Source organism: Musca autumnalis, unplaced genomic scaffold (genome assembly GCF_047663935.1).
Source record: "Musca autumnalis isolate F117 unplaced genomic scaffold, ASM4766393v1 scaffold_5, whole genome shotgun sequence".
Taxonomy (NCBI): domain Eukaryota; kingdom Metazoa; phylum Arthropoda; class Insecta; order Diptera; family Muscidae; genus Musca; species Musca autumnalis.
In genome coordinates, this window is record NW_027412088.1 from 175,437,235 (window position 1) to 175,449,710 (window position 12,476).

At 39.0% G+C, this 12,476-nt stretch overlaps 2 protein-coding genes across 3 annotated transcripts in view; both read left to right on the forward strand.

Moving 5' to 3' along the window:
• The window catches only part of LOC141406046 (uncharacterized), an 8,242-nt gene extending 6,520 nt beyond the window's left edge, over window positions 1-1,722 (forward strand). Inside the window, exon 4 of the mRNA XM_073991058.1 lies at window positions 1,689-1,722. Within this exon, the coding sequence (XP_073847159.1) occupies window positions 1,689-1,722 (34 nt within the window). The remainder of the gene's footprint in view (window positions 1-1,688) is intronic.
• The window catches only part of LOC141404970 (uncharacterized), a 1,496,028-nt gene that overhangs the window by 1,099,426 nt on the left and 384,126 nt on the right, over window positions 1-12,476 (forward strand). The window lies entirely within an intron of this gene.

Below are 12,476 nucleotides of genomic sequence, written 5' to 3' on the forward strand. Positions count from 1 at the left end.
AATGTTTGAACATTTTGTGATGACCGCGATATTTCACTTCCGCGAAGACCATTCAGGGTCAGACGGTAATTACAGTAGTATTGCAAACAATCTGTAAACAATACGTTCAAAAATATCATAGACTTTAAAAAAAAAATTGAAGGAGAACCTCCGGTCACTACACTTAGCCATATTAAAATAGCTCACGAACGCGTTATCCCACTTGTTCAAGCTAGTGTTAATATCATTTTTGTGTCACGCTTACTAAAATTATGTATATTAATTGAAATAATACATTTTTGAAAACGTTGTGATGACCGCGATCATTCAGGGAAAACAATCTGTAAACAATACGTTCAAAAATATCAAAGATTTCTGACTTTTCTTAAAAACATTGTGGGGAGGACCACCGGTCACTATTCTTAGCAGTAAAAAGCAGCTTACGACCGTTCTAATTAACTGAAATAATACATTTTTGAAAATTTTGGGATGAACGCGATATTTCACTTCCGCAACGACCATTCAGGATCAAGACAGTAATTACCATAGCAATGCAAACAATTTGTAAACAATATATTAAAAAGTATCTTAAATTTCGCGGTTTTCTTAAACAATTTGTGGGGAGGACCACCGGTCACTACACTTAGCGGGATAAAAAATAGATTACGACCTATTCTCAGACCTAAAAACTCCACATACAAAATGTCATAAGATTTTCCAATCGATTTTTCGGTATTTCTATATAGTGACATCTCATGTTATCGGGATTTTACAAACATACAAACAAACAAACATACTAACATACACACATTGCCTTTTATATATTAGATAAAACGTCTTGAGGTATTCTCTGGTCAGAAGAAGACCTCTGGAGGAAAATAGGCAGACCTCTCGAGGGATTTTGCATAGAAAAAGCGACAGCTTGAGGTCCCCTTCAAGCAGAAAAAAACCTCTTGAAGTCTTTTATACACAGAGGAAGACATCTTGACGTATTTTCTATATAGAAGAAGACATCTGGAGGTATTTTATGGGCAGAAGAAAATCTTTTGAAATATTCTATATACAGGATAACACCTCCTGAAGTCTTCTCTAGAGAGCAGATGACCTCAGGAGATTTTCAATAGACAGAAGAAAACCTCAGGCGATCTTCTATAGGCTGAAAAAATCGCTTGAGGACTTTCCTTGGCAGAAGAAGGTATTCTGAAGTTTTCTATAGACAGAAGAGGGCTTCTTGAGGTCTTCTTTATAATGAAGATCGTTTGAGGTCTTCTTTAGACAGAAGAATATTCCTTGGGGTCTTCCATGGACAGAAAAAGATCTCGTGAGATCTTCCAAAGGCTGAAGAAAACTCTTCTGTAGACAGAAGAAGATATAAAAAATCTTGAAGGCTTCTACAGGCAGAAGATGTCATCTGAACATTTTCTATATACAGAATAAGACCTTTTGAAGTCTTCTCTGGACAGAAGAAGACCTCTGGAGGTAACATGTGGTCTTCTATGGAGGAAAGAAGACCCCCCGAGGGATTTTATAGATAGAAGGCGACCGCTTGAGGTCTCCTACGAACACAAGGAAACTTCTTGAGGTCGTCTCTAGAGAGAAGAAGACCTCTTGGGGTCGTCTTTAGACAGAATAAGACTTATTGAGGTATTCTATAGACAGAAGAAGATCTCTAGACTTCTACTTTTTACCGAACAAAATCCCTTCTCTAGATTACAGGATACCTCAGATGATCTTCAACAGTAAAAGAAGACCTCTTGAAGTCTTTCCTCAGTCTAGTCTTTGGAAGTCTTCTATATACAGGACATCACTTCTGGATGCCTTCTAAAGAAAGAAGAAAACCTCTGGAGGACTTCTCTATACAGAAGTAAATATTTAAATATATTCTATAGACAGAACAACATCTCTGGAGATCTTCTGTAGATATATGAAGACATCCCGAAGTTTTGTCTAGACACAAGCAGGCTCCTTGAAGTCTTCTATATACTGAAGAATATCTCTTGAGCTCTTGAGGTCTTCTATATACAGAGGAAGACCGTTTGAGGCCTACCTCTTCTAAACATAGAATGAAATATCTTGAAGTCTTCTGTAGACAGCAGAAGACCTCTGGAGGTCATGTTTATAAAGGAGAAGACGTCTTCAGTACGTACGTCTTCTCTAGACAGAAGAATCATTCTGGAGGTCTTCTATAGGCAGACCTCTGGAAGTCTTCTATATACAAAATAAAACCTCTTGAAGTCTCCTCTCCACAGACAGAAGAAGATATAAAGTCCTCTTGAAGGCTTCTGTAGACATAAGTCCTCTGGACATCTTCTATATACAGAATAAGATCTCTTGAGGTCTACACACAGAAGAGGATATCTTGAAGAAGACCTCTGGAAGACTTCTATATACAGGAAAAGAACTCTGGATGTCTTCTATGGATAAAAGAAGACCTCTGGAAGTCTTCTCTAGACAGAAGTAGATTTTTGATGTATTTTCTAGACAGAATAAAACCTCTTGAGGTCATCCATATACAGAAGAAGACCTTCCAAAGAGGTCTTGCAAAGGGTAAAGAAGAATAACTCGTCTGTAGGCAGAAGAAGATATAAAAAATTGAAGGCTTCTATAGCCAGAAGATCACCTCTGAACATCTTCTATATACATAACAAGACCTCTTGAGATCCTCTCTGGACAGAAGAAGACATCTGGAGGTCTATAGAAAGAATATGGTAACATGTGGTCTTCTATGGAGAAAAGAAGACCCCTCGAGGGATTTTACAGATAGAAGTCGACCGCTTGAGGTCTCCAACAAACAAAAGAAAACTTCTTGAGGTCGTCTCTAGACAGAAGAAGACCTCTTGGGATCGTCTTTAGACAGAAGAAGATCTCTCGGGTCGTCTTTAGACAGAATACGACTTATGGAGGTCTTCTATAGACAGAAGAAGACCTCTAGACTTCTACTTTTTACCGAACAAAATCCCTTCTCTAGATTACAGAATACCTCAGGTGATCTTGAACAGCAAAAGAAGACCTCTTGAAGTCTTTCCTCAGTCTAGTCTTTGGAAGTCTTCTACATACAGGATAACATTTCTGGATGTCTTATTTAAAAAGAAGAAGACCTCTGGAGGACTTCTCTATACAGAAGAAAATATTTTAATATATTCTATAGACAGAACAACATATCTGGAGATTTCCGGAGATATATGAAGATATCCCGAGGTTTTGTCTAGACACAAGCAGGCTCCGTGAAGTCTTCTCTATACTGAAGAATATCTCTTGAGGTCTTCTATAGTTAGAAGAATATCTTTTGAGGTTTTCTATAAACAAAAGTATACCTCTTGAGGTCTTCTAAAGAGAGAAGAAGACATATTAAAGTCTTCTTCTAGTGACAGAAGAATTCCTTTGAGGTCTATCATAGACTGAAGAATACCTATTGAAGTCTTCCCTAGACAGAGAGAGATGTCTTGAGGTTTACTGTGACCTCTCGAGGTCTTCTGTAGATCTGTTGAAGTCTTATATAGACCTTTTGATTTCTGCTAAAGACAGAAGAAGGCCTCTTGGGGTCTTCCATAGACAGAAGACCTTTTGAGGTTTGCTACAGACAGAAGAAGAGCTCTTGAAGTTTTCTTTAGACAGAAATGTATCTTGAAATGTTCACCAGATAGAAAATCTCTCGATTTCTTTTATAGACCAAAGACACTATGAAGGATTTTTGAGGTCTTCTATAGATCGAAGGCTGTGTGAGGTCTTTTATAGAAAGCATATTTCTTGAGGTTTTCTATAAACAGAAGATCTGTTGAAGCCTTCTATACGAATCTGCAATTAGAAAAATATGTCTTGAGGTGTTCTGTAAACTTAGTCTTCCTGTAGAAGACCGCTTGGTTGACCACATGGTCATCTTATAGAAGACGCCTTTATTTTCCTACTGAAGACCATTTGGCATCCCTGTAGAAGACCACTTGGTCTTAATGTGAAAGATCACTTGGTCTGCCAATTTTCTTCCTATAAAAAATCACTACGACACTTTGTCTTCCTGTAGAAAACCACTTGCTATTCCTAAAGAAGTCCAACCAGTTTGCATCTATGCTGATTTTTAATTTAAAATTTAATTAAGCCGGAAACAGCATTTCCTATAGTTGCTGTAATGGCTTCCTCAAATGAAACTGCTCATGTTACAAAAACAATAAATGAATCGGACTTCGGCAATAAGGATGATGATAATGTGTTTGTTTACAGCTGAAAAAGCACACATAATAAATCCAATCGAAAAAACCCGGTCAGTTTAATTCAAAGCAGCAACTCGAAACCATACAAATTACGCAACTGAATAGCAACGATTTAATACCTCACTTGTCTACGAATCACTTAAGCTTCGACCAAAGGCAATCATATATCCTGGTATATTGTATTTATGAGCTGCTACTTGTTCCGTATTCTTTTCTAGGTGCGTTCTTTAGTTTTTAATTTCCATATGCCATATTTCACCCCCTCCAGATTCGTTTTAATTTCCAACAATTTAAGCGGAAAATACATTCCCCTCGCTCGGACACACACATACATCCTATCCAATCACACAATAGATTACTGTAAACGTCAATGAATTTGCTGAATCTGATTGCCAGCAATTACTAATTATCTTGGAAAAAGTAAGCGATGATTTTTTTTGTGCTACGATTGCAAACACTTTATCGGTAATTAACTAAGAGGGAAAAAGGAAACATGGAACTTCTTCCGCTTTCGGGTAGAAGTATCATCTTTCGACCGATTCTCTGATTTCCCTGCTATATGCAAAAGGATAATCAATCCAGGATGTGAGAAAGAAATATCCATTCATTCACTCATATTGGAAATAATTAAAAAACGCAAAGCATAAGAAAAAAAGCTGTAAGTTTCAATGATTGAATATGGATGAAAAGTGTTTATTGAATATTGGCTATAAATCGAAAGCAGTTACTAAGGACTGCGATAATGTTGATGATGGGAGAGAGAGACAGGAAAATATTTCAATTCAAAACATTGAATTGAAAAAACAAAAGGCGATAAGAAGTAAAATTGTCTGGAAGACCAAGAGAAAAAAATACAAAACTCATCGATCCCCTTGAAATCAAGCACAAAAGACTTGACTTTAACACTCAACGCTGGGCAAAGAACCGTTTAATTAAAAATCAGTTTCATGCAAATTTTATAACCATTTGTTATTAAACAGAGTGGAAGCTTTTTATCAGAACCAGCTGGAGTGGCCAAACAAAATGTCCAATAAATCTTTCAATAGAATTAAATTTTTTCTTCCCATAAGATAACACATGGGTTTCCTCAAAACTACCGTGGCGGGTCCTTCGATACCGGTTTGACCAAGAAGCACACAATACCCTGCCAAACCTAATCAACAGGACATCGAAGCAGCCTAAACTGGGGACAGATCCAGAGCCAGCTAAGCAATTACAACAACAACATGAGTCTCTTGTAAGAGGTCACTTGGTTCTTCCAAAGAAATATACATGCTATTTCCATATAGGAGCACACTTGGTCTTCCTAAAAAACAGCTTGGTTTTTTTAATAGTAGACCACTTCGTCTTCCCATAGAAAACTGCTCGGTCTTCCCAAAGACCACTTGGTTTTCCTATAGAAGATCACTAGGTCTTCCTATACAAGACCAATTGGTCTTCTCATAGCCCGTTATTATTTTCATAGAAAACCACTTGATTTTCCTATAAAAGACCACTTGGTCTTGTCATAGAAGACAAGTTGGTCTTGTCATAGAAGACCACTTGGTCTTGTCATAGAAGACCACTTGGTCTTGTCATAGAAGACCACTTGGTCTTCTCATAGAAGACCACTTGGTCTTGTCATAGAAGACCACTTGATCTTGTCATAGAAGACCACTTGGCCTTGTTACAGAAGACCACTTGGTCTTCTCATAGAAGACCACTTGGTCTTGTCAAAGAAGACCACTTGGTCTTCTCATAGGAGAGCACTTGGTCTTGTCATAGAAGACCACTTGGTCTTCTCATAGAAGACCACTTGGTCTGGTCATAGAAGACCACTTGGTCTTGTCATAGAAGACCACTTGGTCTTGTCATAGAAGACCACTTGGTCTTGTCATAGAAGACCACTTGGTCTTGTCATAGAAGACCACTTGGTCTTGTCAAAGAAGACCACTTGGTCTTCTCATAGAAGACCACTTGGTCTTCTCATAGAAGACCACTTGGTCTTCTCATAGAAGACCACTTGGTCTCCTCAAAGAAGACCACTTGGTCTTCTCATAGAAGACCACTTGGTCTTGTCATAGAAGACCACTTGGTCTTGTCATAGAAGACCACTTGGTCTTCTCATAGAAGACAACTTAGTCTTCTCATAGAAGACCACTTGGTCTTCTCATAGAAGACCACTTGGTCTTCTCATAGAAGACCACCAGGTCTTCTGATAGAAGACAACTTAGTCTTCTCATAGAAGACCACTTAGTCTTTTCATAGAAGACCACTTGGTCTTCTCATAGAAGACCACTTAGTCTTTTCATAGAAGACCACTTGGTCTTCTCATAGAAGACCACTTGGTCTTCTCATAGAAGACCACCAGGTCTTCTGATAGAAGACAACTTAGTCTTCTCATAGAAGACAACTTAGTCTTATCATAGAAGACCACTTGGTCTTATCATAGAAGACCACTTGGTCTTCTGATAGAAGACAACTTAGTCTTCACATAGAAGACAACTTAGTCTTCTCATAGAAGACCACTAGGTCTTCTCATACAAGACCACTTGGTTATCTCATAGAAGACAACTTTGTCTTTTCATAGAAGACAACTTAGTCTTCTCATAGAAGACCGCTTGGTCTTCTCATAGAAGACCACTTGGTCTTCTCATAGAAGACCGCTTGGTCTTCTCATAGAAGACCACTTGGTCTTCTCATAGAAGACCACTTGGTCTTCTCATACAAGACCACTTGGTTATCTCATAGAAGACTACTTTGTCTTTTCATAGAAGACCACCAGGTCTTCTGATAGAAGACAACTTAGTCTTCTCATAGAAGACCACTTGGTCTTCTCATAGAAGACAACTTAGTCTTCTCATAGAAGACCGCTTGGTCTTCTCATAGAAGACCATTTGGTCTTCTTATGGAAAGACCACTTGGTCTTCTCATAGAAGACCACTTGGTCTTCTCATAGAAGACCACTTGGTCTTCTCATAGAAGACCACTTGGTCTTCTCATAGAAGACCACTTGGTCTTCTCATAGAAGACCACTTGGTCTTCTCATAGAAGACCACTTGGTCTTCTCATAGAAGACCACTTGGTCTTCTCATAGAAGACCACTTGGTCTTGTCATAGAAGACCACTTGGTCTTCTCATAGAAGACCACTTGGTCTTCTCATAGAAGACCACTTGGTCTTCTCATAGAAGACCACATGGTCTTCTCATAGAAGACCACTTGGTCTTCTCATAGAAGACCACTTGGTCTTCTCATAGAAGACCACTTGGTCTTCTCATAGAAGACCACTTGGTCTTCTCATAGAAGACCACTTGGTCTTCTCATAGAAGACCACTTGGTCTTCTCATAGAAGACCACTTGGTCTTCTCATAGAAGACCACTTGGTCTTCTCATAGAAGACCACCTGGTCTTCTCATTGAAGACCACTTGGTCTTCTCATAGATGACCACTTGGACTACTCATAGATGACCACTTGGACTTCTCATAGAAGCCCGTTTTTCTTTTCATAGAAGACCACCAGGTCTTCTGATAGAAGACAACTTAGTCTTCTCATAGAAGACCACTTGGTCTTCTCATAGAAGACAACTTAGTCTTCTCATAGAAGACCGCTTGGTCTTCTCATAGAAGACCACTTGGTCTTCTCATAGAAGACCACTTGGTCTTCTCATAGAAGACCACTTGGTCTTCTCATAGAAGACCACTTGGTCTTCTCATAGAAGACAACTTGGTCTTCTCATAGTAGACCACTTGGTCTTCTCATAGAAAACCACTTGGTCTTCCTATAGAAGACCACTTGATCTTCTCATAGAAGGCCACATGGTCTTCTCATAAAAGACCACTTGGTCTTCTCATAAAAGACCACTTGGTCTTCTCATAGAAGACCACTTGGTCTTCCTATGGAAGACCACTTGGTCTTCCTATGGAAGACCACTTGGTCTTCCTATAGAAGACCACATGGTCTTCCTATAGAAGACCACTTGGTCTTCCTACAGAAGAACACTTGGGCTTCCTATGGAAGGCTACTTGGTCTTCCTATAGAAGACCACTTCCGATAGAAAACCACTTGGTCTTCCGATAGAAGACCACTTGGTCTTCCGATAGAAGACCACTTGGTCTTCCTATAGAAGACCACTTTGTCCTCCTACAGAAGAACACTTGTTCTTCCTATGGAATACCACTTGTTCTTCCTATGGAAGACCACTTGGTCTTGGTCTTCCTATAGAAGACCACTTGTTCCTCCTATGGAATACCACTTGGTCTTGGTCTTCCTATAGAAGACCACTTGTTCTTCCTATAGAATTCCACTTGGTCTTGGTCTTCCTATAGAAGACCACTTGGTCTTGGTCTTCCTATAGAAGACCACTTGTTCTTCCTATAGAATACCACTTGGTCTTGGTCTTCCTATAGAAGACCACTTGGTCTGCCGATAGAAGACCACTTGGTCTTCCTATAGAAGACCACTTAGTCTTCCTATAGAAGACCACTTGGTCTTTCCATAGAAGACCATTTGTTTTTATTTCCATAGAATACCACATGATCTCCATCCTCCAAGGTTTCCCATCCCTGGCCAAATGAAAAAAACCTACACGCAAAAACTCGATATCCTTATGGATTTCATCAGTTCAACATTGTAAAGCTAATTACTTTGAATAGCTTATGCGGGAGCTGTTACAACTGCACTGCTGTTACAAACTGCACCCTGTTCCTGCTTCTGCATACATTCGCGTTTTTTTTTTTTTTTTTTGAGCTATCCAGGTCTTCCTCCCCAAGGCCATAGTAGGAAGAAACAAGTGAAAGAAATTATCAATGCCATGATATTATCATCATCTTAAGGGTAGAAAATATTCAAACCTACTCCACTTGGACCACTTGGGCTGCATTAAGAAGCAACAACTTTAAGTGCATTTTCATATAGAAAAAGATGAAAGAAAAACTCTCTCCAGCTCAACAAACGGTAGCATGCATTTGATTAGTGTTGGCTAATGAAGAGCGGTGGGGGAAGTATATTTACGTAGTTGTTTGCTGAAGTTAAGAACGTTTGTTTTCGTTTTGTGCTGAGTTTTTTTGTTCCTCTCGTTATCTCGACAGCATTATTTGTTTATATTTCTTATAACCGTTGGCAGTTAAGGACTTTTTGTTGTTGTCATTGTTGTTGATGTCCTGGGTGCATCTTATTTAAATGTCAATGAATACTTAAATAGGTTATGAAAATAAATATTAGCTTATAGTAAAAAACAAGTGCGCACACACCATCCCTTATCCCAAACAAAATGATAATAATACTTCAGGTGGGTGGGGAGGGGTTAGACACTGCGTTTATGTCCCGCTTGGCTGGGGACACAAGACAAAAAGCAAACTTTATGAAAAACTATTAAAAATAAAAGTACTTTCATTAAGTTCATTATCACTCTTGCAGGTCCAATGGGGGGTTTAGTTGGAGAATGGCATTGTGAAAATGACTTAGCGTGCGCGAGAGTTAGCATAACTTTTCAATTGAAGTTTTTCCATCACCAGCAAGCAGTCTCATCAACATCACCAACGACATTTTTCTATAAAAGAAAGCACGAAAAGCAGTAAATTAATGATAAGTAAATTAAGGAAAAATTAATTAATTTAAATGTCGTTGTCATTGTCATTCTGCTACGAAAAGAAAGGGATTCCAAACATTATTCCTCTAACGTGATTAATTTTAAGTGATTTTAATGAAGTCGAATCTATGGAGTTTTTTGATTGGTAAGAAAGAAAAAACGTAATTGGATTTTAGTTTGGGAAGAAGGAAAGTGGGAGTTGCTGTTGCATTTAATGCAGTTTTTAAAATTATTTAATTGAAAAATTAATTTTGAATGGTTTTTATTAATGAAGGTAATGAAGAGAAGGGTGATCGAAACAGGAGCTGAAGATGTTTAATATTAATTTTAATTAATTTTTCGTTGGAGTCGAGCTTGATGACATAAGATTATTTGCAAGTGAAAAAGGAAAGGCGAAGTGTTAACTACGTTGGGGTTGTTTAGTGTTAACTACGTTAGGGTAGTAACATTGTCACGATTCAACAGGTAGTAATCTCCTTCCTTAAAAGAGATCCACCAACACCAGTGTTTTAAACGACCACGTTTCAAGTTTATAACAACCACATTTCACGTCTGTATTAGAACGAAGCCTCGTTGATACCTGTCTTCACGAGTAGTAGGCTGAGTCTTTATCATGGAAGTGTAGGGCTATGTCATGACCGTCATCAGTTCTCTCATCTAAAAATTCTCATATGGATAGGAGAATAAGCACAAAAGCAACCACAACACAAAACACGCTCGATGAAGACCACGGACAACGCTGCACTTGGTGCAAAAGACTCAATATTGAGCGGGGATCTACGCAGACAACGGACGTTGTCAGACATGCTATACACTTCTAGCGCAGGAAATTTGACGATCTCCTGAGGAAGAGTGAAACTCTTAAAATGAGCCTGGGACCTCCCCTCTAAATAAGACAGCCCTGACAGATAAGGAATGAATACTACAATTATTCCATCTCAACAGTCCAGAGAGCTGTCTTCCTCGCTCGCAGTAAAGCAGACACTCCAGTGAAGTATTGCACAAACTTTATTGGCAGGAACCCGAGTGATGTCATCCGAGCGGAATTCCGAGAGATCGGGCTGAAAATTCGATTCTTGAGAAATTCCCTTTACGATGAAAAACGTTTCATCCCGATTGGTCGGAATACAGCCACTGGTATGGTGACAGTCTCCAGCCCACTAGCAGCGATGACTGGACCGGATTCGGTTAAAAATAAAAATCCGGTGGTTTCAGGCTGGAAACCATTGATGTCTGTGGCTGGTTAGGTAACCTGACTCCCATACTGATGTCGGCGAAGGAAGGCGCAGATAAACCCATCACACAAGGTTTCAACCAGTGGGAATGATTCACCTGCGACTGCCCCCAATAGATGTTGGGAAACATAAGAAGCTAATACGGAAACAGAGTCATCCAGATCGACAGTTGGAAGCTGGTCAACTCCTTCTAGGATGGATAGCAAAAGTACGAATTATATCAAACCATTAAAGGGAGAGTAGTACTTCGGGTAGAGTTGTCCTCTGTTCCGTATCCCGCAGTCCCAGTAAAGAATGTAGGCAGCATGGTCTTTGTGTGGTGCAAATAAACCTGTACAATTGTAAAACGGGCCTGTCGAACACATTCTCTCCCATACAAGGTCGGAAGTTGACATCGCTTTGGTTCAGGAAAAAAATTCCGATCACATGGGCGATAAGCTTTCAAGTCTCCCATGGATGTAAAAGGCACTGCCTCACAGGAACCCCAGAATAACTAACTGGAAAGTAGTCAACTCTCTGGTTTCCTCGTGGCTGAGTAAAATTCCAGAACTTCAAACATCAATGGAAGTCGACAGACAAGTTTAAAATCTCACAAATATTCCCCGTGATTCCTAGGAGAAGTCTTGTCCCTTAACATATCCTGGTAGGAGATCTCAACTAGTTTGGTGAAAAAATTGTTGGCAACCCTCAGGAAACTACGCAGGATGGCATACATCGTGGATAGTAGGATTAAGCTTAATTTCCATGAGATAGAATAGTTTCAATATGCACGGTGCGCCTTAACTAAATTTAAATGAAAGGTCCTTACACCTGGGAAGTTTTTGCGGTTTCTCAAAATACAATGTTCATAGATGAGAAAAATCAAAAACAAAAAAAAAAAAACAAAGAAATCGCAGGAGGGATTTTCAAATAAATCGCAGTCAAAGTTCACATTTTTGGGGCGTTTTAAGGTTTTCACGATTTTGCTTGGACACCGCAAGTCCTATCGAAATGTGATTAAAGAAAATGTTGTAGCAGTAAAAATTCTCTATAAGATTGACCTCAATGGTGTTTTCGTAGGTTTAACTACTTTAGAGATATAGAAGTTCAAATTGGGACAATGTACCTACTGTATGGCCCCTATAAAACGATGTCATGCAGGGTGCACCTTAACTAACTTTGAATGAAAACTGCTTGGGAAGTTTTCGCGGATTCTGAAAGAGCAATGTTCATAGATGAGAAAAATCCGTAAACATGAGAAAATCGCTGTAGGGATTTTTAAATAAATCGCGGTCAATTGGGAGGTACTGTTTTACTAAAACATTGACCTATGTTGAGAATTTGTGTTGGAGGTTTGTGAGCACTGGGAACCTTAAATGTCCAGTAATAGGCAGTTCGCTCAATAAGTAGTTAAATTTCTTAAAATACCTGTAATTGGGAGATACCGTTACATGGAAGCTGTACCAAAACACGAAAATTTTTGGTGCATAAGTGCTGTGACCACTAGGAA